Source organism: Phalacrocorax carbo, chromosome 10 (genome assembly GCF_963921805.1).
Source record: "Phalacrocorax carbo chromosome 10, bPhaCar2.1, whole genome shotgun sequence".
Classification (NCBI taxonomy): domain Eukaryota; kingdom Metazoa; phylum Chordata; class Aves; order Suliformes; family Phalacrocoracidae; genus Phalacrocorax; species Phalacrocorax carbo.
The window spans coordinates 8,715,415-8,737,307 of NC_087522.1; the positions used below are offsets into that span (position 1 = coordinate 8,715,415).

The following is a 21,893-nucleotide window of genomic DNA, read 5'->3' on the forward strand; positions in this document are numbered from 1 at the left end:
ACAGGGGCGGTGCTGGTCCCCGTGTGACCCGGAGGAGCTCGCTTCTCCCCCCCGCCGCCGCCGCCGCCTCCTTTCCTCCCCCCGCCCGCCTGCCCGGCCGGCGCCGGGCCCCGGATGCAAGAGGCCGGCGGAGGGACGTCATTGTTCCCCGACGGGCTGTAACAGTAGGCGGAGCGGGCCGGGCTGAGGCGGGGGCTGCGGCGAGGGGGACCCGGCAGCGCCGAGTCAAGCGGGGCCGAGCCAGGTAATGGGGCCGGGGGAGAAAGTCGGGCCTGGCGGCGGCCTGGCACGGCCCGGCAGCGCGGCGTGCACCTCCCTGCCTGGAAATCAATGGGCCGGGGGGGAGGGGCCGGCCCGGGAAAGGGAAGGGAAGGAGACCGGCGGGAGCAGCCGGCTCGGCTCAGCCCAGCCCAGCCCAGCCCGCCGGGACGCCGGCCGGGTGCTCGGCCGCTGCCCTCCTGGCTGGCGGGCAGCCGGAGGGGGTGGGACCCCCGGGCGGGGCGGGGCGCCGTCCCCAGCACGCGGCGGAGGGACCCAGCCCCGCCGCCGCCGCCACCCCCTGGGCCGGCGAGACCGGCCCCCTCCCAGCGCGGCGGGGGCTGGCGGTGCCCGGCGCGATTCCTCCGCTCCGCGCCCGCCTCTCCCGTTAGACACCGGGGTCCCGCGGGCGCCCGCCCGCCGCCTGTCTCTCCCTCCTCCACCCCCTCCTGCCGGCGCGGGGACTCGGCGTTGCTTCCCCGCGTCCCGGCGCCGGCGAGCGGGAGGGAGGGAAGGAGGACGGGCGGGATCCCCGAGTCCCGCGGCGCTGTGCCCCCGCCCGGCGAGGCGGCGGCTCCCCGCGGGGCCTGCCGCCCCGCGCTCCGAGGGTCCGGGTTCGATTCCTTCCCCCCCCCCCCGCCGCCCGCCCCCCCCGCCGCGTTGCCATGGGCACGGAGTCGCCGTTGGGCGCTGCCTGCCGCGGTCCTGCCCCCGGACCGTCTGTGAGGCGCGGGAGCGGGCTCGGGCCCGGAAAGGTAGAGCCGGGGCGGGGAGGGCGGGCGCTGAGGCGGCGCGGCACAGGGCCTGCCCCCAGCTCGGCGGGGGGCCGGGGGAGCGAGACGGAGAAGGGCGAGGCGAGGCAAAGCGGAGGCTCCTTCGGAGCCGTTTCCTGGCCCCCCTCGCCTGTCTGTCGGGGCCGGGTTGTTTTGTGTGCGGTCGGGCTCCGGCCGCTCCCGGGCGCGGACATGTTGCGTGCAGGCGCGCTGTGCCGGTCCGCGGGAGCAGCCTTGTGTCTTTCGGTGTCAAAACCCTTCAGAAAGGCAGGGCAGGGGGTGACCGAGTTGGTGCTTCAAGCTTAGCGCCGGCGATAAAAGGCCGTCGGAGGGTTTAATTTTAAAGAAGTGTGTTACGGGGCGTCAGAGGCCGCCGGGGGGGCTCGGAGCCCGCCCGGACACGCCGCGGCCCGGGATGAGAAGCCGCGGTGGGCGCAGGGGCCGGCGGCGGGACTCTCGGCTGTCCTCGGGGCGGCGGGCACCGGGCGCGCAGAGCTCTTCCCCACCTCACCTGCGTAACTGGCTCCCAATTAAGGGTAAAGCGATAATTAATTTCGCATTTCCTGGCTTGGTGGCTGGATTATTTTTTAATGAAAGTAAAACTAGTGCGGCGTGTGTGTGTTTGGGGTGTTTCTTCATTTCCTTTATTCTTTTTTTGCTTACAGTAGCTTTGCAGTGTGCAAGTGTAGTTTGTAATTTAGAGATGTAAGCGCGCCTGATCTTCATATCTATGCTCTCGTCTTCTCTCGCTCCTCATTTCTACCTAGGTGTTTCTCTGTGTGTATGGTTTGGGGTTTTTTGTTTTTACAATCACTGCTGAAAATGTTTGTTTTGTAAGGAGGTAAATGTGTGATCACTGCTCCCTGGTTAAACGCAGTTTTCTGAATGGGATCTTGTATAAAATCTTCTTGAGCTGTGAGTTACTGTACACAAAGCAGAGACCAAATGTAAATATTTACATCCAGGCCATAACTGATGTGTTCTGTAATGAGACCGCTGAAAAAATCTAAACAACACTGATGTAAAACTCTAAATGGGAGGAAAGTAACGGTTTTATCTGTTTTGCTTTTCACTATCATACTGGGAGAAGTCTATTATGACATCCGCACAGGGAAATAGCACTCAATACACATGACAGTGTACACTTATGTTCAGCAGTGGTATAGGAACAGGATCTGCATGTATGTTGAACAATGGGAGAAGAAAAAAATCTCAGTGTTTATAGTTTTTGTACTACTTTGCCACAGAGATGTTGTGTCCAAATTAAGAATTATATAGACAAGTTTTTTAAAAGTGGTGGATCTGATTTATTCTTACTCGCATTGATATTCGTTGTTGTACAGAACTTGATATCTGGTAATGTATCACTCAGTTGTCCAAAATAAATGAAAAAATACGTAAGGCTTACCCTCTTGGTCAACATAACGCTCAAGCTTTTTTGTGATAACATTCTTCTGTTTGCTTTTCACTGCAGTCTTGATTCTGTTTTTTGTCCCGCAAATATGTTTTAAGTATGTTGTTGGAACACTTTCCCTTTCAATCGGAAAAAGGAGATGCCACTGGTATCTGCAATTTGAAGACTGGATCTTATCTGAAAATCACTGAGCTCGAGAGCTGTCATCTCAGTCTTCCAAGTGGAGAAGGATGTTTTAATTTCTCAGTAGAATGAGAAGGAATTTTCCAGTTTTGTGTATTATGTCCTCAGAAATTGAGAATGTGTATAGAGTGGATTTTAAATTGGAAATTTAAAGGGAAAAAGATCTAATTAAAGACTGCACATAATTTGTCCTTTGTGGGACTAGAAGTTCTCTAATTTGCTGTGCTTTGTTTGATCTACCTTTAGTTTTATCAAGTCCTGTCATAAATCTGAAACTGGTTTATGCTTTGTTCTTTCAGGTATTTCAGTATAACAAAGCAGCTTATGCTTTGAACCTTCAGTTAAGTTTATAGCTACCCTAACCTTAAGAAGACCCTACATGCTGTAGTAAGATAGTAGCAAAAATTTACATATAGAAATTGATAATTGATCATGTAATTATTCAGCAGCTTACTATGCACACACACTTACTATGTTTAAAGAGGTATCATCTTGAAACCTAATCAGCATTTTAAAAAGGACTTAATATCCGCTATTGCCTTTGTCCTTGAGGGCTGAGGGTTTGTTTTGCTTTCTTTTACATTCAGCATTTCCTTTTTATAGGTTACATTCCTCTGTTGTTTTGCCAGGGGAAAACATATGACTTTGCATAAGTAGAACTGAAAAAGGTGCTTTTTGGTTCAACTTTTCAGTTGATAGTAAGACTTGTAAATGTGATAGATGTAAAATACCCCAAGTACTGCTGCCCAAGTCATATTCAAACAAATATTTCTTGGAGGGACAGAAGAAATCCAGGCAGAAATAAATTTACAACTCTCTTCTTGCTCTTCTTTCCCAAGATTTCTCAGAGCTATACCCCATCCTCTGTGTCTCAGAGGTGTGTGGTTCCCAGGAGTGAAAAGATGGGCCAAGTAGCTCCTCCTGGATCTCAACAGGCCAGCATTTGAATGTGCCACTGCTCACAGCTCTTTTTTTTTTTTTTTTTAAGAAACAAAAAAAGTGTCTTCATAACTGTAACTGTTTAAAATCCTGTGAAAGTGTAAGAAATGTCATCAGTCACCAGCTCTGCAGAAGTTAAAAATAATATTGATACAGGTTTGAAGGGAAATTCTTCTTTGTGTGTTTAGGTTGGGGTTTTTTGTTTGTTTTTAAATCATTCTTAAGAGCTATTTAGTTCTTAAAGTTATTTCTTTGAGACTAAGTGACAGGATTTCTCCTATTCCTTACTTTCTGGAATGCTTCTTGACGTTCTTCTGTCAACCAGCACTTTTGCCTCTGTTACAGATATGAACAATGACCATAGTTAACAAGCCAAAATCTTCAAAATCAAAAAAATCGTCATCAAGGCGGTCTGACAAATCTAAGAAACCCCGTACTAAAAAAATGACGTCACGCACCGCAAATCTGGGCCGGGTACCACCTGCAGAAGATCCAAACAAAGTCTCTGTGGACAAAGGACCTGGAGGTGCTATTTATTGTAGATCATCTCAAAAATCTAAGCCTTTTGCCCAAAGAGATCTAGGTGAGTGAGTCTTTTGTCCTCCCCTCATTCCCTTTAAAACAAAACAAAATAGAAAATGCAGTTCTTATTTGTTGCACTGCTATAAAATGGGACTACAACAAATAAAGACCTGTGGTGGACTTCAATTTTGTGAATTCCCTAAGGCAACTGCAGTGACTAGTGTTGCAAAACTTGGTTTTATCTATTTACAGTCTATTTGTAACTTAGTTTTGACCTATTTACAGTCAATTATGGGGAGCTTTTTAGAATCCACAGATTTATCCAGATCTTTTCTGTTATGCAGAAAAAAGTACGTTTTACTATTTCTATTCATGGCTTCCATTATTTGCAAGTCTTTGAATGACAACACTGCTCAGGAAGAGATCTGGTATCTATATGATTACCTTCTGTGCTAGTTACTTGCTTATTTCTCTGTCTGAGTTCTTATAGTTATTACCATATAATTACAAGTGTAAGTTCGTGGTTTAAGTTACAATACGGAAAAAACCAATAATTTAATTAATAATCAGATTAAAGACTATAGATGGAAAGAATATTGGCAAAAGTTACTAAAATCAGAGTGGAAGTTTGCCTTACATTAGAATAATTAAAACAGATGAATAAACTGTTATCCAAAACAGTGTGTTGACCAGCAAATTTGAGTGGCAGTGTTAAAGCTGCGCATCATATGGTTTTTGTTTTGGAGTATAGCTGGTTCTTTTGGGTGCTCCTGCAAATTGCTAGTTTTTAAATATAATTTTTAAAACAAAACCAATAGATCTCTCTCAAAAAATATGATTTTCTTGCAGTTGTTAATGATGGAATTGCCCCGCCACAAAGAATTCTTTTCCCACCTGAGAAAATTTGTATGGATTGGCAACAAACACAAAGTGTTGGAGTTGGACTGCAGAATCTTGGCAATACATGTTTCCTTAATTCTACTCTACAATGTTTGACCTACACACCTCCTCTTGCCAATTACATGCTTTCTCTTGAACACACCCAGTCATGTGAGTACTTTATAACATTATTATAAAACTGTTGGACAGCTGTGAATGTGAAGGAACTGATTCTGTGAAGAAAACAGTTACCCTGTTTTATCTGTGGAACATGGCTTTGAACATGATCTTAAAGGCCTTTTCCAACCGAACTGATTCTATGATTCTATGATTATATTAACAGAATCATAGAATTATTAAGGTTGGAAAAGACCTCTAAGATCATCAAGTCCAACCATCAACCCAACACCACCAGGCCTCCTAAACCATGTCCTGAAGTGCCACATCTACATGGTTTTTGAACACCTCCAGGGACAGTGACTCCCCCACCTCTCTGGGCAGCCTCTTCCAATGCCTGACCACTCTTGCAGTAAAGACATTTTTCCTAATATCCAATCTAAACCTCCCCTGATGCAGCTTGAGGCCACTTCCTCTCACCCTATCACTAGTAACTTGGGAGAAGAGACCAACCCTCACCTCACTACAACCTCCTTTCAGATAGTTGTAGAGAGTGATAAGGTCTCCCCTCAGCCTCCTCTTCTCTGGGCTAAACACCCCCAGCTCCCTCAGCTGCTCCCCATGAGACTTGTTCTCCAGACCCTTCACCAGCTTCGTTGCCCTTCTCTGGACACGCTCCAGCACCTCAATGGCCTCCTTGTCCTGAGGGGCCTAAAACTGAGAATAACATGTAAAGTGCATATCTTCATTTAATGCACCATGGTAAAACTTAAACAAAAGATCATTTCTTGCTTCATGTGAATAATGAAGTACATTGTAAGGCATTTGATGAACATTTGGCATTTGGGCTTCCTGCTGGTGGAAAGGTGGTAAAATTCAGGATGTTGGTCTAATAGATGTTTAGTCTTCACAGCCCCAGATACTGTAACTCACTAATACTGTAATAAATTATATGTTCACTGTTGACCCATTACAAAAAACCCAACACCCTAGAAAGCACTATGAGCTAATATCTTATGAACACAAATAGAAATTTGTGTGGGACTGCATTAGAATTTAGACTGATTTTAGTGTAAATAAAATTTTTTAAACCTTTGAATTTGTGTTTGAATTTCATTTTTATATTTGAATTTATTTAAGCCTAGGAGCTTCTTTTCATATCCATAAAAGTAATTTTTTTACAAAGGCAACTCTATGCTTTCTACTCTGGTATCTTAGTATTTATTCCTAGAAACTTAACTCTGTTTTCTTACCATATATAAAAACGATTTCAGTTAAGAATCCTGTCAAAAAAAGGAGGGCAAAAATACTAATATGTACGTCACTTTAATCTTTCTTTTCTCCCAGAGGTTTCTTAGCTCTGTGTCAAGTAGCTCACCTAACAGCAGTGTGCTGGAAATAACACACATTCTCTTTTAGTGCTGTATCATCAATGTCAATATTGTTCCCTCATATTTTGCAGTCTGTGGAGTTCACATTCCTCTTAGCCTGAAAAAAACAACAACAACAAAAAGGCATTGCAATAGTTACTTAGATTTCTCATCAGAAATGCACTTTAATACAGACTTAATTGACATTTTTGTTCTATACGGTTCTGCGTAATAAAATGTCACAAAACTTGGGATATTGACATCTTAGGAGAAGGGAATGTAGTATGAAGGGTGGACATTGTGCCTATAACTTAAAGATTTTGTTTGTTTGTTTTTAGGGTTTGGTTTTTTTTTAGCGATGTATATTTGACTAGACTGGAATGCTTTCTTCTTTCACTCTTCAGGTCATGAAGAAGGCTTCTGTATGATGTGCACAATGGAAACTCACATTAACCAGGTCCTGTGTTGCTCTAATAATGCCATCAAACCTACATCTGTTATCAATGGCCTTAAAAGTAAGTCGGTTTAGATGGTTTTAATTTTTTTTTAATTTTTCAAATAATTATTTGATGCATACAAATAATTTTGGTACTTTTAAGAAGAGACATATAAATACAAACTTTCTTGCATTTTATATGAGATAAATATAATGACCCTCTTATTTATTAGGAATAGGAAAACATTTCCATTTTGGCAGTCAAGAGGATGCACATGAATTCTTATGCTTCACTGTTGATGCTTTGCAGAAAGCTTGCTTAAATGGAAGCACCAAGTAAGCATGAACAAATTAACTTTTAAATCTTCTCTAGCCCCTCTTACTCCTTTATTTGCTATCATAAATTAAAATCTGTGTCCTTGGTTTTCATGAAAAGAAAAACTGTTTGAAAAGTTAACTCTGTGCCTTAAATCTTCTGAGGTCTGATTATAATTTATTTCCAGATTGGACAGATCTTCGCAAGCCACCACACTTATATATCAAATATTTGGAGGATATCTGAGATCCCGAGGTACTTTTAAAAAATCTTACTGTCCTTTGAACTGGTCTGTGTCTTTTTGTCTGTCTGTAGTAAAGGAGTTTGTAGTTTGACTGAAGTGATATGTATTAATGATTTTGATTTGTACAGTTAGTCTCTGTCACGTACTGTTAAGCTTTTGTATTTTTATTCCAGTAAAGTGCTTGAACTGCAAAGCAGTTTCGGATACGTACGAGCCATTCCTCGATATTACTTTGGATATAAAGGTAAGATGTTATGTGAGTATTGGTTGAGATGTTTAAAGACTTGTAGGGCTTTCTAAAATCAACTCATTTTACCTAGAAACATATACTGTTAAAACAAAAGCGCTTGGTGGTGGATGGGAGTGGATTGGGCTTTGTTCTTCTGCTGAAGCCATGTAAATAGTCTCCATTTGGATTTAAGCTGGATAATAATTAGATCTACAAACAATGATACTATCATACTTCTTGATTATTCTACTTCAATATATGTCTATTGTTAAACTGATGGGTTTGATTGTTCTCATTATTGATTCTAAAGCATACCACAGATGCTGTGTCTGTGGTATTGCAAAATTTATTTATTTCAAAATAGAATAATTTTCAAATAAGGTAAATGTTCAGCATGCTTTGTTTCTGCCTCTTCCTTCACAGTGTTTGCTGGTTCACAGTAGGTCACTTATGTATGAATTGGCAAGGTTCTCTCGGAAACTAGTAGTAAGCGTTTGAAATTTTGCATTTCCAGTGACTTAGTGCTCTACTTTCTTATTCACCCAGGCAGTTACATCTGTCACCAGAGCTCTAGAACAATTTGTGAAACCGGAACAACTGGACGGTGAAAATAGCTATAAATGTAGCAAGTAAGATTATTACTAATTACATCTTAATACAAGATACATGTTTAATGTATGGGAAGATTTAGAACATAAGTTACCTTTTGACTTTGTTTAGAAGTAAGATAATGAAACACAGCTCTCTGTTGTTCTTTCATAATACACTGAAATAATTCAAAACTTGGAAAATAATACATTTGTTTCTAAGAGAGTAATTTTTGTGTTTCTGTTTGAATATTTGGACATATAAGAATTGTGGCCATAGGCTCACATTAGGCTTTTATTCCTGGTATAGTCTACATTGGGGTTTGACAGCCTTCCTAAGTGTGAAGTTGCACACTGAAATAATATGGCCAGAAGTTAAATGGCATGTCCGATAAGTGGTGGTGAGCTGAAGCACAGAGCTATGGACAGCGATTTGGGGTAGGAGGCAACATCAGCTTCCTGAAGGTCCTGGTGTTCACTGTGAAACAAAGTGAGATTGGGTCTCAGTGAATGTGAACAGAGTCAGAGATAATAAACATTACCAACCTCTGCTGGCTCATTGAATGATGTCTTGCACAGTCTTGTATTGTAAAACATGTGGACTACTGTTGTCCGAAACGAGCCACCCTAAACCTAACCTGTGCTTTGTGAAAGCATATGGAATTAAGATGTCCTATATGCTGATCAATATGTAAAACGTTTCTAAGTATGTAAGAGCATTGAACATTTGTATAAGGTATTTTGGCAAAAAAAGTTACTATTCAAACATAAACTCAGAAAAGCAAAGACTGCCAGGCTCAGTTCTGTAACATTCCCATCTAATCCTTCTAAATGAAAAATGCAATACCTGCTTTTTGTTGTTGGAAAACTTGGAAGTTAATTAGTACATTTGAATGCAGATGTTTAATTAAGAGCATCTAATAGGCTATTGCAACAGTTTAATCCCAGTTTCATTTTAGTCTGTCAGTCGTAGCAAGCAACATGTAATGTATGAAAAATTCTAACAGTTTACAGATTATGGCTGAGGGAAGAGTAAGATAACTGTAATAAGCACCTCACAGTCTTGTTTAATATCTTTACCAGTGATCTGGATAAGGGGATTGAGTGAATCCTCAGCAAGTTTGCAGATGACACCAAATTGAGTGGGAGTGTCAATCTGCTCGACGGTAGGGAGGCTTTGCAGAGGGACCTGGACAGGCTGGATCAATGGGCCGGAGCCAACTGCATGAGATTTAAACAAGGCCAAGTGCCGGGTCCTGCACTTTGGCACAACAACCCCATGCAATGCTACAGGCTTGGGGAAGTGTGGCTGGAAATCTGCCCGGAGGAGAAGGTTGACAGCCGGCTGAGCATGAGCCAGCAGTGTGCCCAGGTGGCCAAGAAGGCCAACAGCATCCTAGCTTATGTCAGCAATAGTGTGGCCAGCAGGAGCAGGGCAGCGATCGTGCCCCTGTACTTGGCACTGGTGAGGCCGCACCCCGGGTACTGTGTTCAGTTTGGGCCCCCCAGGACAAGGAGGCCATTGAGGTGCTGGAGCGTGTCCAGAGAAGGGCAATGAAGCTGGTGAAGGGTCTGGAGAACAAGTCTCATGGGGAGCAGCTGAGGGAGCTAGGGGTGTTTAGCCCAGAGAAGAGGAGGCTGAGGGGAGACCTTATCACTCTCTACGACTATCTGAAAGGAGGTTGTGGTGAGGTGAGGGTTGGTCTCTTCTCCCAAGTTACTAGTGATAGGGTGAGAGGAAGTGGCCTCAAGCTGCATCAGGGGAGGTTTAGATTGGATATTAGGAAAAATGTCTTTACTGCAAGAGTGGTCAGGCATTGGAAGAGGCTACCCAGAGAGGTGGGGGAGTCACTGTCCCTGGAGGTGTTCAAAAACCATGTAGATGTGGCACTTCAGGACATGGTTTAGGAGGCCTGGTGGTGTTGGGTTGATGGTTGGACTTGATGATCTTAGAGGTCTTTTCCACCCTTAATAATTGTATTCAATGATTCTACATCTGAGTTGCATGATCCTTCATTAATGTGGGGTGTGACCAGTGTAGTCACACATAAAACCAGAAGTTTCAGTCTTTTTGTGAATTGAAAAAGAAAGGTTTCCCATACGCACAGTATCTTTTCCATTGCTGGTGAACTAATCTGTTACTTTTAAGTTTTCCCTAATTGATGCTTTCCTTTTCTACCATGAATTTTCCTAACACAGATTACTGTCTCAAAACTTTGTATCTAATTCCAAGTTTCATAGAATTTTAGAAAACACATAAAACTTTTTCTTTTTTTTCTTATTCTGGGTGGGCCTTTTCTTGTTCATAGGCATTCTCCATCAATTTGGAACTCTCTGACTTGTATTTTGACATCCAAATTTGAAAAGAGAACAGTATTTTTCTTGATGTAAACTGGCATGTGGCACTCTTTCTCTGTGCCAGTGGTTGAATTTCAGGGCTTACTTTGTACAATCTACCTTTGAGCGTGCAATGCAACAAACTTACAGTTAACAAGTTTGTTTCAAAGGACTGCAGATGGTTTTAGTGTCTTTCCAGGCAACCTCAATACATGAGGACTTAATACTGTCTGAGGTATCCCTCCTGCAGAATGACTATTTCCTTCCATCGTATTTTTTACGTTGGTATGCAATCCATTTTGGAAATTATTCGCAGTTTCTAGGCCTGAGGACCGGGACTCTCTTGTTCCACTTTTAGTATTTGCCCTCCAGCAGAAAGCTGAAAGAATGTATCCAGGACATTGTTTCAAAATAGCCACTTTGGTATAACAGGAAATGGTACCTTGCCTTACATTCTGGTGGTGTGCTCTCGAGAGAGATCCCTGGTCCTGCTTCGCACCTTGGCAAGCCTTACCCTTTTAGCATAACAGAGACATGTTCAGACATTTGTTTGGCTATCGAAAGATGATGTTCTAAATCCTTTATTCTTTGTTCTCTAGAACTGTCCTCTTATATCCTGCTATCTTCTATTAACAAACCTGAAATGCAGTGTATGGATTTATTAAAAGAAAAAATATATTAAGCAAGTAAATATCATTCAAATAGCATAAGCATGTGTGAGAGATGAAAACTTGTTTGACGTTTTAGGGGAAAAAGAATATCCTGTTAAACATTTGTCTGTGCTTGTTCTTAAGGTGTAAAAAGATGGTTCCTGCGTCAAAGAGGTACACGATACATCGTTCTTCCAATGTTCTCACAATATCACTGAAAAGATTTGCAAATTTTACAGGTGGAAAGATCAACAAGGTATTTTTAGAGCTGTAATGCAACTTTATTTTCTTGGAATGAGAGATTTCCCAAAGATGAATACTCATTTAAAAGTTGTTAACGTTTGCAGGCAATAACTATAGTCTAAGATAAGTCGATACAACAGCTATGGCTTCTTTTTTCTTTTTTAATAACAATAAAGCTCCTGTGTGACCATAAGAATATAGCTTACTCTTAAAGAGCTAATTCTGTAGCAAACAGTTCTCTGCAACTTAAATTATTAAATGTTGTTTATGAGAATAGGTATTATTAAATGAATCAAAAAAATATATTCATATAATCCGGGTCTGTGTTTGTAGAAGTGTTTTTCTCAGGCTATTCCATGAAGTATTTCAGAATAATTTTGTAATCTTCTTGGTCTGTGTTTAGGATGTAAAATATCCTGAATATTTGGATCTTCGAGCATATATGTCCCAATCAATTGGAGAACCGCTCATCTATGCTTTATATGCAGTTCTTGTACATAGTGGTTTCAACTGTAACGCAGGACACTATCTCTGCTTCATAAAGGTAGATATCAGCTTGATTTCTAACAGGGTAAAATCTGGGCAGACAAATTAAAATGCTACTGGTAACTGCTGTTTTTAAGGGAAAAGGTTGTATTATATGGTTTTTATTTGTTTTGGATTGTTTTGTTCTGCAGTGTTCTATCTGTGATGTCATTTGGAAAACATGCAATTCATCTAAAGATATCATTGTCTTTATTTGCAGGCCGGTAATGGACTTTGGTATCGAATGAACGATGCCTCAGTAGACCTTTCTGATATCAAAACAGTTCTCAATCAGCAAGCTTATGTACTTTTTTATATCAGGTAACAACAAATACTAAATGTGGTCAGAATATGTTTACTTTCCTGTTATTGACATTTTTCTTCTTTTTAAGTGTTTTTCTTTCTGTCCTAGGAAAAGATTACTATTTGTATAATTTAGTTCTCTCTAACTTGGAATTCCCCACGTAATTTATTATCTTTCATTGCTTAGCCTTAAACTACTGCACTTGTGTACATTGCCACATATCTGCTCTCTGTAGCTGGCTAATTTAGAAAAGAGGAGAAATTAAGGCCATACATGGTGTAAGGATGAGTTATTGCTCTGAAAAGGATAGTCATTGTAGGAAGACCATTATGTAATTTTCAGTTTGTTGTCTTGGTGAAATCTTCTGTATATGTCTTCTGTGTCATATAAACTGTTCCTATAAAATTATGGGATGGGGTTTAATCCAAGAATAGGCTGAAAGAAAAAAAATCTAAGATCACTGCTCTTTTCCCAAGGCGCTATGATTTGACACTCGGAGAACGTGCTTTTTATTTACCAGCACCATCTTATCCCCGTTCATTCCTTGGTCAGCGGGGGGCCAATAGTAAACAGGCTGGATTTATGGGACCACGACTTCCTCCTCATATGATAAAGGTAATTTGAGGGGGGCAGATAATGGCACCAAATTGATAGTGGTTTTTGGCTTTGGTGTGGGTTTTTTTTGTTGTAGTTTTTAGCATCTGAGTTTTATTTTCCCTCTCACACTGCAGCTTTCTTCAACCCTCGTGCTACAGCCAGAATTATTCAAACAGTGGCTAATTCTAAATTGTGCAGACATGCTGCTTCATTACTTAATACTTCCAACTCAGCTTTCTAAAGCACTGAGAACTACCCTTTTGAGACAATTAATGCTTAAATAATAATAAAAAAAAATTCCCCCTATCAGTGTCACTTTAGCTGAGATATTGAAAACAAATTGTCTTGTTCCTGAGTACCAGAACAATTATTCCAGCGTTGTCCGGGAGTGTTTAAAGGGGAAAATAAATGTATTTGGGAATAGCTTTAGTCAATATTACGTTGTTTGGGTGGGTTTCAGAAATGATGCTCATTTGATGCCAATATGCAGTAAACCAAAAGCAGGAATTAAACATGTTTGTTGGACTTACATATTTGAAGGGGGTGTTTTTTCTTCTTAGGTGTTGAGGCAATTTGTAGAAATATTTAGGAGAATTTAGTGTTTTAAAACTTTGAATGCTGTGTGTTCGCACATATCCATCTTGCAATCTCTTCTTTTTAAATACAGAATTCAAGTCGTTTAAATGGAAATGGACCCCTAAAAGAGGATCCAAATACTGTTGGCGTCACCCTAAAAAGGCCATCTTCAGCTCCGCCAACAGCTTGTGTTCAAAACTGGGCAATTACCAGGCCTTCAATTACTGATCCATCAAAAAACCAGAAGATCACTATCAGTATTCATAACAAATTGCCTGCACGTCAGACAGTGTCACAACCTGACTGTCTTAGCAGTGCTGCGGAGGATGAGGAGCTAAGCAAGCCTGTTCCTTCATCCACAATTACAAATTCTTCTGCAGCAGAGTCTACCTCAAATGCATCTACCATGTCAGTTGCTACTAACATTTCCAAACAGGAAGTTCCTGATGAAATTTTTGTGGAGCCAGCAGTGAATGGAAATCCTAAACTCAGCTCTGATAACGCAGTCTCTTACAGTGCAGAATCTTCAGGAAAATCTGAGGAGTCGAAGGGCTTGTTTAAAAGGAATTGCAACATAGTATCTTCTAATGGAATTTTGATTGGAAAGGTGGTCCATACATTGCAGAATCCCCATTCTTCCTGTCAGAATGCTGAAGAAGAAAGATCCCAGCATGAGCTGCCAAAAAATGATTCACTAAATGGTGCTATTAGTTTAGATAATGAATCTAAAGAAAATGGACTGAAACTTGATGATTCCGCTTGCCAAGTCCAACCTGTTAAACCTTCTGAGATTTTCTTTTCTAAAACAAATGGATTGCTTGAAACAGTGAGTTATGTTTGTTCCATCTAGAATTTCTCACCTCTGATGTATTCAGTATTCAGGAGCATTATACTGTACCTAATTCATGTGAAATAGCGAGAAAGCACACAGAACAAGATTCATCATAACACTTTGTGCTATTATCCCATTAGAATTTGCAGAGCTGAGCTCACGTATGAGAAAATGTCAACTTAAGACAAGTTCAGTGGAGCTAATACTTCATAAGTTTCATTAATATATTTGGGAGGAGTGAGTGGGGTGATGTGTAAAATGGGGATAGTACATATAACTCAAAGGGATCTTGTTTAATATTGAATGTAGAAATTTTGAAAACAGTATTTTTCTACTGAAGATAGTATTTTTTGTCTGTTAACTTATACATTTTAATTGTAGATGCCTATAGCTTTGTCGCCGGTTCCTCAAGAAATAATCTTAGAATCTCTCACATACAGCCAGCTGAACAGCTTGTCAGAGGAAATAAGGTAAAACGAGTACACTCTGATTAAAACAAGATTTCATACAAGTTTATAATTATTTTACCTCTCTACTAATATTATTTAATAGAAAGATTTAAATCAGTACAGAGAATTCCACACTGTACGTCTAGTGTTGCAAACATCAGCATGGAGCATATATTATTCTGATATTAAATACAGGCAGATGCCTCCTGGAAAACTTCTGTTCTTTCATAGAATGTTTTTCCATTTTTTTCCATTGTCTGGAATACTATTCCTCTTTCCCTTTTTTAACATCCTGGCATGTGTGAATGTAAATTCCCTCCATCTGCTCTCCCATTTGGGGGAGAGAAGAAAATCCATGTGTTTACTTTTTTGTAGTCATGGGGAGAGCAAATACAGTGGGTTTAGCTATTGATGTGATTCAGACCAGCAAGTGGAGGGAGAGAGATGTGCTGGGTGTGGGGTTTTTAATGCAATACTTGCAGAATCAAGAAAAAAAAACCCACCTTCTTTGGCAGCTGAGGAGGGTGTAAGAATAGGTTTCTCAAGGGAATGTCTTTCAGAATTTTCCAGTAGCCACTAATTTTTTTTTCTTAAGGGGATATTTTACTCCTAACATTCATCTTTTAAATGTACTTTTTCAAGTTAAAAATGTGTTTTTCTTTTGTGCAGTGTCCCTGGACCTCAGAAATCTTCTGAGAATGATGGTCTTATGGAAACTGTAGTGATGGAAGCACTGTTTGCTTATGAAGAATCCAGGAAGGTTCCTTCCAATTTTAGCTGTGAGGTTGAGAGTCTTTTTACTCAATCAGATTCTGAAACCATTTCTACCAAAGAAGTTGCTGAAAGTATTATAACAAAAGTTGATCATGTGCATCCCAATATCAATGGTCAGCACAAGGTCAGGAAAAAATCCTTGGACACTGAAGATGGGTTCCTTGGGCAGTGTGAGTCTGAAGATAGAGACAAAGAAAAACCAAGATCAAAAGAACCTGAACTAATTTCAAAAGAAAATCCTTTGTACATCAAAGGGGCTCCTGACAGCGAAGAGAAATTGGGGCAAACTTCTGCTATGAAGTCTGACATTGAATGTAGTTCTAAAAATCTTGCATCTCTAGATATTGCAGATAAATGCCAAGATACAAAGGACATTTCTAATAACTATGTAGAGGTCCCACCTGTTAATGACTCTTCCATTATGAAGCTGGATAAAGTCTTGGAGAGTCAGTTTTCTAGAGAAAATGAGGGACTGAGTAATAAAAAATGTGAAGAAGATAAACATAGGAAAAAATATAAGAAAAAAATATATGACTCTAAAAAAACTGACAAAGAGCACTACCGAAGGAAGAGAGAAAACTCAGACACTGAAGAGAGGGAGAAGGAGAAGCAAACCAGAAACAAAACAGATGATCATTCCCACAAGAGGAGGTGCTCTCGCAGCATGGAAACAGCTAAGCAAAATCGTCATAAGCAGGAATATTGCAGTGAAAGCAAGTACAGATCTTCCCATAGTGAAAGAAACAGTCCAAATAATGGCAAAAGCTCAGGAAAATATTCTCGTTACAGATCCCGAAGCAGAGAAAGAACAGAAGACAGGAATAGGTATTATCATTCCAAAGGAGACAGAACCTGGAGCAGAGAAAGATACTATCAAGATGAACCACGGAGATGGGAAAAATGCAGATACTACAATGATTATTATTCCTCTCATGGAACGAGAGATGGTAGAGAGAGAAAGTCCTCTCATTGTGACAAAGACTTTGACAAATCAAGTCAAGCTTACAACAACAGATCACATAAGGATTACCACTGCAAAAGCAGATGGCCTCACAACACACTGTTTAGAGAGGAAGATGTACATCATTTCAGCAGCCACAGAGCAAATTTACATCATTGTTCGGTACCTCAGCAGCAATCTGAAAAGTATTCTCGTGAAAGGCATGCACTTCCACCTCTATCAGCTCATGCAAATTTTGAGGACTCTTCCCGAGAAAATGAAAAAGACAAACTAAGAAATGGCAAAAGAAAATATAGCCACACGGAAGGAAGCGGAAGCGAAACAGAAAAGAAATGCCGAAAGATAGGTGACCAAAGAATGAAAAAATACAAGAAGGTCAAGAAGAAAAAGAAGTCCAAAGATAAACATCGAGAGAAGGATTACAAGTAAGCAAGGATTCCAGCATAATCAGCAATTTTTTCCTAATTCTTTTCTGGGTTTTTCTCATGTCTGCCTTTTTTTCATTGTTTCTGAGTTATTTATATAGCATAATCTGGCTGGGGATCATGTCATTAGGTTGGTCAAGTGAAGATAGGAAAGATATTGCTGAATTGTGTTAGAACACTAGATCTGGACCACGTAGTTAGAATCACATCTGCACAGCGTTGTTGATTAGGTCACAACAATATTTTTTTTTTTAATTCCACATATTCCACAACTAGCCACTGTTAATGATTTGTGTACAAACCAGGACCTATTGTCCTTCAATCTGAGGGCTTAAGTTTGCTGCTTCTAAAGTAAATTAGATGTGCAGAAATTACCACAAAATAGCTGACACGCTGCAAGTCATCACCTGTGGTAAAATAAATAACGTTTCATATATGCATCAAGTGCCACATCTGTTTTTCTATTTTTAACTTGCATGTTTCCTTCAGACTTTATGATTTGGATTTCTCTGTGCTCCGCTTTGACAATGACAATCGCAAACGTAAGAAAAAGAAGAAAAAGAAGAAACACATCAGGAAACTGAAAGGCTTCTTGGAATATTTAGAGCCTCATTTCCAGAAGAAAACACGGGAGAAGAAGGAAGAATCCTGTCCTCCAGGTGGCTATTTATGTGAGCAATACAGAAACCAGGGCAGTAAACAACCCTACAAGGAAGGGAAACCTTCCAGTGCAGGTGAAAGCAAGAAGAAATATAGCTCCATCACATCCAATGAGTATGTTAAAGGTAAGGGGCCACAGGACATTTGCAGGACTCCTTTTTAGCCACATAGACACTATTACTTAAAATAATCTTTAAATGCTTGTGTGATGAAAGCTCTGCTTTGTATCATGGCTTCCAAACAGTCTGCATCAATATAAAAAAGAAGTTGATAGGCTTCCCCCCTCCGCCATTTTTAAATGACTGCAAGGAAAGGAAGTCTGAAATAAAACTGTGAAGGGGTTGAAGGGCAAGTAATTTTCATTTGATCTGATGGTTAAGTGGCGAACAAGTGGGAGAGATGCAAGATGTCTTATTAAATTCAGTCCAACTAAGAAAAAACTGCTGCTTGGGCAGCCATATCTGGAAAAAGGTAGGTAGACAGGAGGTTCAGTAATCAAGATGGAAGATGAGGACATGAGACTTCCAGGCTAGTACTATTGTAGTGAAACACCACCTTCCTAAAAAAGACTACCAGAGTAATCAATTTAAATAAAATACTATGTTCAGCTATTTCATAACCTAGAAATAGCGCTGACTGCTTATTCAGAGTAACAGAAGTTAGTGATAATACTGAAATATTGTTGTTTCAGATGTAGATCTGCCTTCTCCTAAGCACACTGAATTCAGTTGTTAACCCTCCAAAGGTGCTTTGTAATTTAACACCTGGAGGGTATGTTAAATCCCTGCTATTGTTTTATTTACCTGTGGGTTTTTTTCCTGTTAGTATAGGCTTAAAAATACAGAGAAGTAGGCTGATGAAACTAAATACAAACTTGAGTACCTGACTGAATTTACACTGAACTCTCCTGAGTTCAAGTCCTGACTTGGGCTCTCAGTAGATAATATGGTTTAAATTAATTAGCTTCAGAATTATGTAATGAATAATATTGCACACTGCAATGAATTAAACCTCTAAAATAAAATTTGACATTTCCCATGAGATTTTTCTGAACAGAAGTGTTTATAATAATAAAACCTTCTTAAATGACATTATCTGACATAAAGCCAATCCCAGTTAGTCAGTTTAATAAACAACCAACCTCCCCAACCATTTATTTTACTCTTGTAGATAACTGAAGTAATCCATGAAGAAGACAGCTCACTATCCAAAAGCAAGTTTGATTTCCAAATTTTCTACACTTCATACCTGCTCGCAATTTAAGAATTGGGTTAATAGTTGGTGACAATCCTGTCTATTACTAGCCCAGTTTTGAAAAATTCATTCTGGCATAGAAAACAAAATAATTTGTCGTCTTTTATTACAGCTGAATGCATTTCACGATTTGGAGAATCTCGGAAGAGATCTTAATTTTCAAAACTCCCTCATGGTTTCCACATTGAAGTAAATTGCCACAGTCAGTAGATGCTTGCACTGAAAAATTTGCTTAAGCCAAAGAGGAAGTGCGTTTGTGGAAAAACGACAATTGTATTTTAGGACATAGACAACCATAAGTTTTAGTCTGAAAATGTAGTATGGAGGGAAAGCTGATTGTTTGCACATTCTTCGTGTAAAATTTAATATGCTATTTTTCTCTTTAACAAGGAAAATTTAAGAAGGACTGAATTGAGCGCTTTCAAAAATTGTTGTTGTAAAAATACTTTTTTGTGATACTAATGTCAAAATAATCCTTATTGCACTAAGAGTGTCTCTGTTCTAGCTGATAAATCAGGAACCGAGCAGAACACTGCATCTACTCCAATAGTGGGTTGGCTTTAGTGAATTCTCCGCCAGCAGATGGCAAGCTCGTGCTTTTCTAAACCAGTCAAAAGTATAGTAAGAAAGTAAATGTCTTGCATGTCGTTACACCAGTCAGGGGCATTAAGATTACTGGGCTATATAGGTGCAAGCTGTTCATCGATAAATACGATGACAGTCCCCCAATTTGAGATACTTCTTGTACCACAAGCGGGCTATGAGGGCTGTGAAAAGCAATTCTTTTTCAGGCATTTTTGGTATTTCATCAAGCCCATGGCCGTTAATTAGCTTCATCTTGTGGCAAGTCAATCTTTTTTACAAAAATAGGTCCCAAGTAGGATTTTCTCAATGATGGAATCTGATCTCAAAAAGGCCACTTTGGCAGTGTGTTTTTAGAGAGTATTGAACCTCTCAAAACAGCTAGGGACAGACTAGGAACAACTGAGAAGGAATTGTTAGGTTGTGCCTTTTCACCAGGACTCATGTTACTTCGAATAAATTAATAAGGATGAAAATGGCTAGTGATAACTTGTGATTTAAGAAAAACCCAGATAGGATGGGAGGAGCAGCCGTAAAGCTGTTAATTTCATACATTCCTACATGTTCTCTCCAGCAAGTTTCTGAAGGCTTCTGGTTTTGTGGGTAAGATTTGGTCAGCTTGACCACAAGATAGTAAAACAAGGATGTGGTCTAGGCAAAATTTCAACTAAACTTAATTTACCTAAGGTCTACCATTTGCTATTAAAGCAGGTAGCTTTATGCCCTGTACGGATCGCTGATCTTAGCATAGGACTGAAATGCAATCAGGGACGAAGCCACCTTCTCGAGTCCATTGGCTCCTCCACTCAGAGCAGATGGAGCTGTGTGCAGAGCTGAGACTTCTCCTTCGGAAGTCAAACCACTGAGACATAGGTTTATGTTGAATGTCACAACAGGGAGTGACACTTCTTCCTTTTGTCTTTCAGATGCGGAGCTTACTGATGGAAGCCTTCAATGCTCAAGCTAAACCCACCATCAAAACCAACAACTTTTTACCATCAAAGCCAACAACTTCTTACCATCAAAGCCGACATTACCAATATTGACCATCAAACCCGACATTACCAATATTGACCATCAAAACTTAAAATTTATTATCAAAACAATTACCATCAAGACAAAATCCAGTCATAAGTGGTGCTTAACATTTCTGTACAGAATTTTACCATGAAAGAACTTTTTTTTAGTTTTTAACTTGAGACTTTCTTTTTTAAAATATACTTCTAATCCAAAAGGGTGGAAACTTTTTACAACTGCTGAACATTGTAAATTACCACATAAATATCTCGCTGATGTGAGATAATGCCCTGGAATAGACCATCTCAAATGCTGCTTAATTACAGACTCAGGTTGACTTTATGTTATTCATGTAATGTTACTCCAAGTTAGACATCTGGTGCAAGAGCAACCAGGAATTATAAAAATTGCAACTGACAGTCTGTATATTTAATTTAAAGACTTATTTAAAATTTCACAAGCTCTCAAATAACCAGAGTTTTGCAAGAGCTGCATCTTTTTTCTGTGATGTCTGACACTAGAAACTAATTTACTTCACATTTGAGTTATATTCAAGATCTGAAGAAAATCTTCTGGTTTTCAACATTGTGAAACAATGAATATGCAGTTCTGAATGTATCTCTCAAGACTATTTGTATACTCTTCCATATGTTTTTATTACATTTTCTTAATATACTGTCACTTGTCTTAAGTCTCAGTTGTCTGTTTTGTCTCTCTAAAGTGTCTAGTTACAGACAAATTCATACTGTGATTTTTATTTTTATTATTAAATGCTATCAAACTGTGATGCACTTATTATTCACTGGTCCTGCATCAGGAGATGAGTGGGGAACCTGTATTAAATACAGTTCATCTGAATAATCTGTCTGGTTTATACAAGCTGTGTTGTTCAGAGATGTCTAAAGTTTGATCTTTGTTTTTTTAAAGATAAAAAGCACTTGCCCCACTGTAAATATATAGCATGTAAAATTTATATAGTATATAAATACAGCAAAGTTCAAATGGATTTTTACTTGAGTTTTACTTGAGTTATTTAACATGCAATATGTCATGTGAATTGACAGCTTTCAGAGTGTGTTTGATACTCTAAGAAATCAGATCTTCCTTTCAGTGGTAGGTGAGAAGATGCTGTCGGTGTGACCCAGAGAAGATAAGTAACTTGGGACGTCAGCTGCCTAGACAAGAATGCAGAAGGCTTTCTCCTTTCAAGTTAAAAGCTTCCAAAACCAGGCAACAGGGTAGAAGCTCAGCAGTAGCTTTTTACTGTGTGCGACACTAAAACAAAAAGGAGCAAGGTTAATGTTTTAGTAAATACTTAAAGTAATATTTTGGTACATGGAGAACACCATAAAGCCAAACCATAAGTGTACCCTGCATAATGTTCCTATGGCAACAGTTATGTGAAGTTACATAAAGTAACATGACAAAGAAACCACATAC

At 40.0% G+C, this 21,893-nt stretch overlaps 1 protein-coding gene across 3 annotated transcripts; it reads left to right on the forward strand.

The window, feature by feature from the left end:
- Positions 1 to 45: 45 nt before the first annotated feature.
- On the forward strand, positions 46 to 21,459 carry USP42 (ubiquitin specific peptidase 42). Of its 3 annotated transcripts, XM_064461710.1 has the most exons (18): positions 46 to 244; positions 3,913 to 4,150; positions 4,939 to 5,139; positions 6,860 to 6,970; positions 7,125 to 7,227; positions 7,395 to 7,462; positions 7,625 to 7,695; positions 8,227 to 8,309; positions 11,399 to 11,510; positions 11,901 to 12,041; positions 12,243 to 12,343; positions 12,803 to 12,941; positions 13,591 to 14,325; positions 14,713 to 14,801; positions 15,450 to 16,940; positions 17,430 to 17,725; positions 20,363 to 20,450; positions 20,502 to 20,518. In XM_064461710.1, exons 2-17 carry the CDS (start codon positions 3,922 to 3,924, stop codon positions 20,401 to 20,403), a joined length of 4,011 nt encoding a protein of 1,336 aa, XP_064317780.1. In that variant the 5' UTR covers positions 46 to 244; positions 3,913 to 3,921; the 3' UTR covers positions 20,404 to 20,450; positions 20,502 to 20,518. The 3 variants fall into 3 exon arrangements, with proteins under 3 accessions (XP_064317780.1, XP_064317778.1, XP_064317779.1); XM_064461708.1 differs by having other exon boundaries at positions 20,363 to 21,459; XM_064461709.1 differs by lacking the exon at positions 46 to 244 and adding an exon at positions 1,446 to 1,567 and having other exon boundaries at positions 20,363 to 21,459.
- Positions 21,460 to 21,893: the final 434 nt, after the last annotated feature.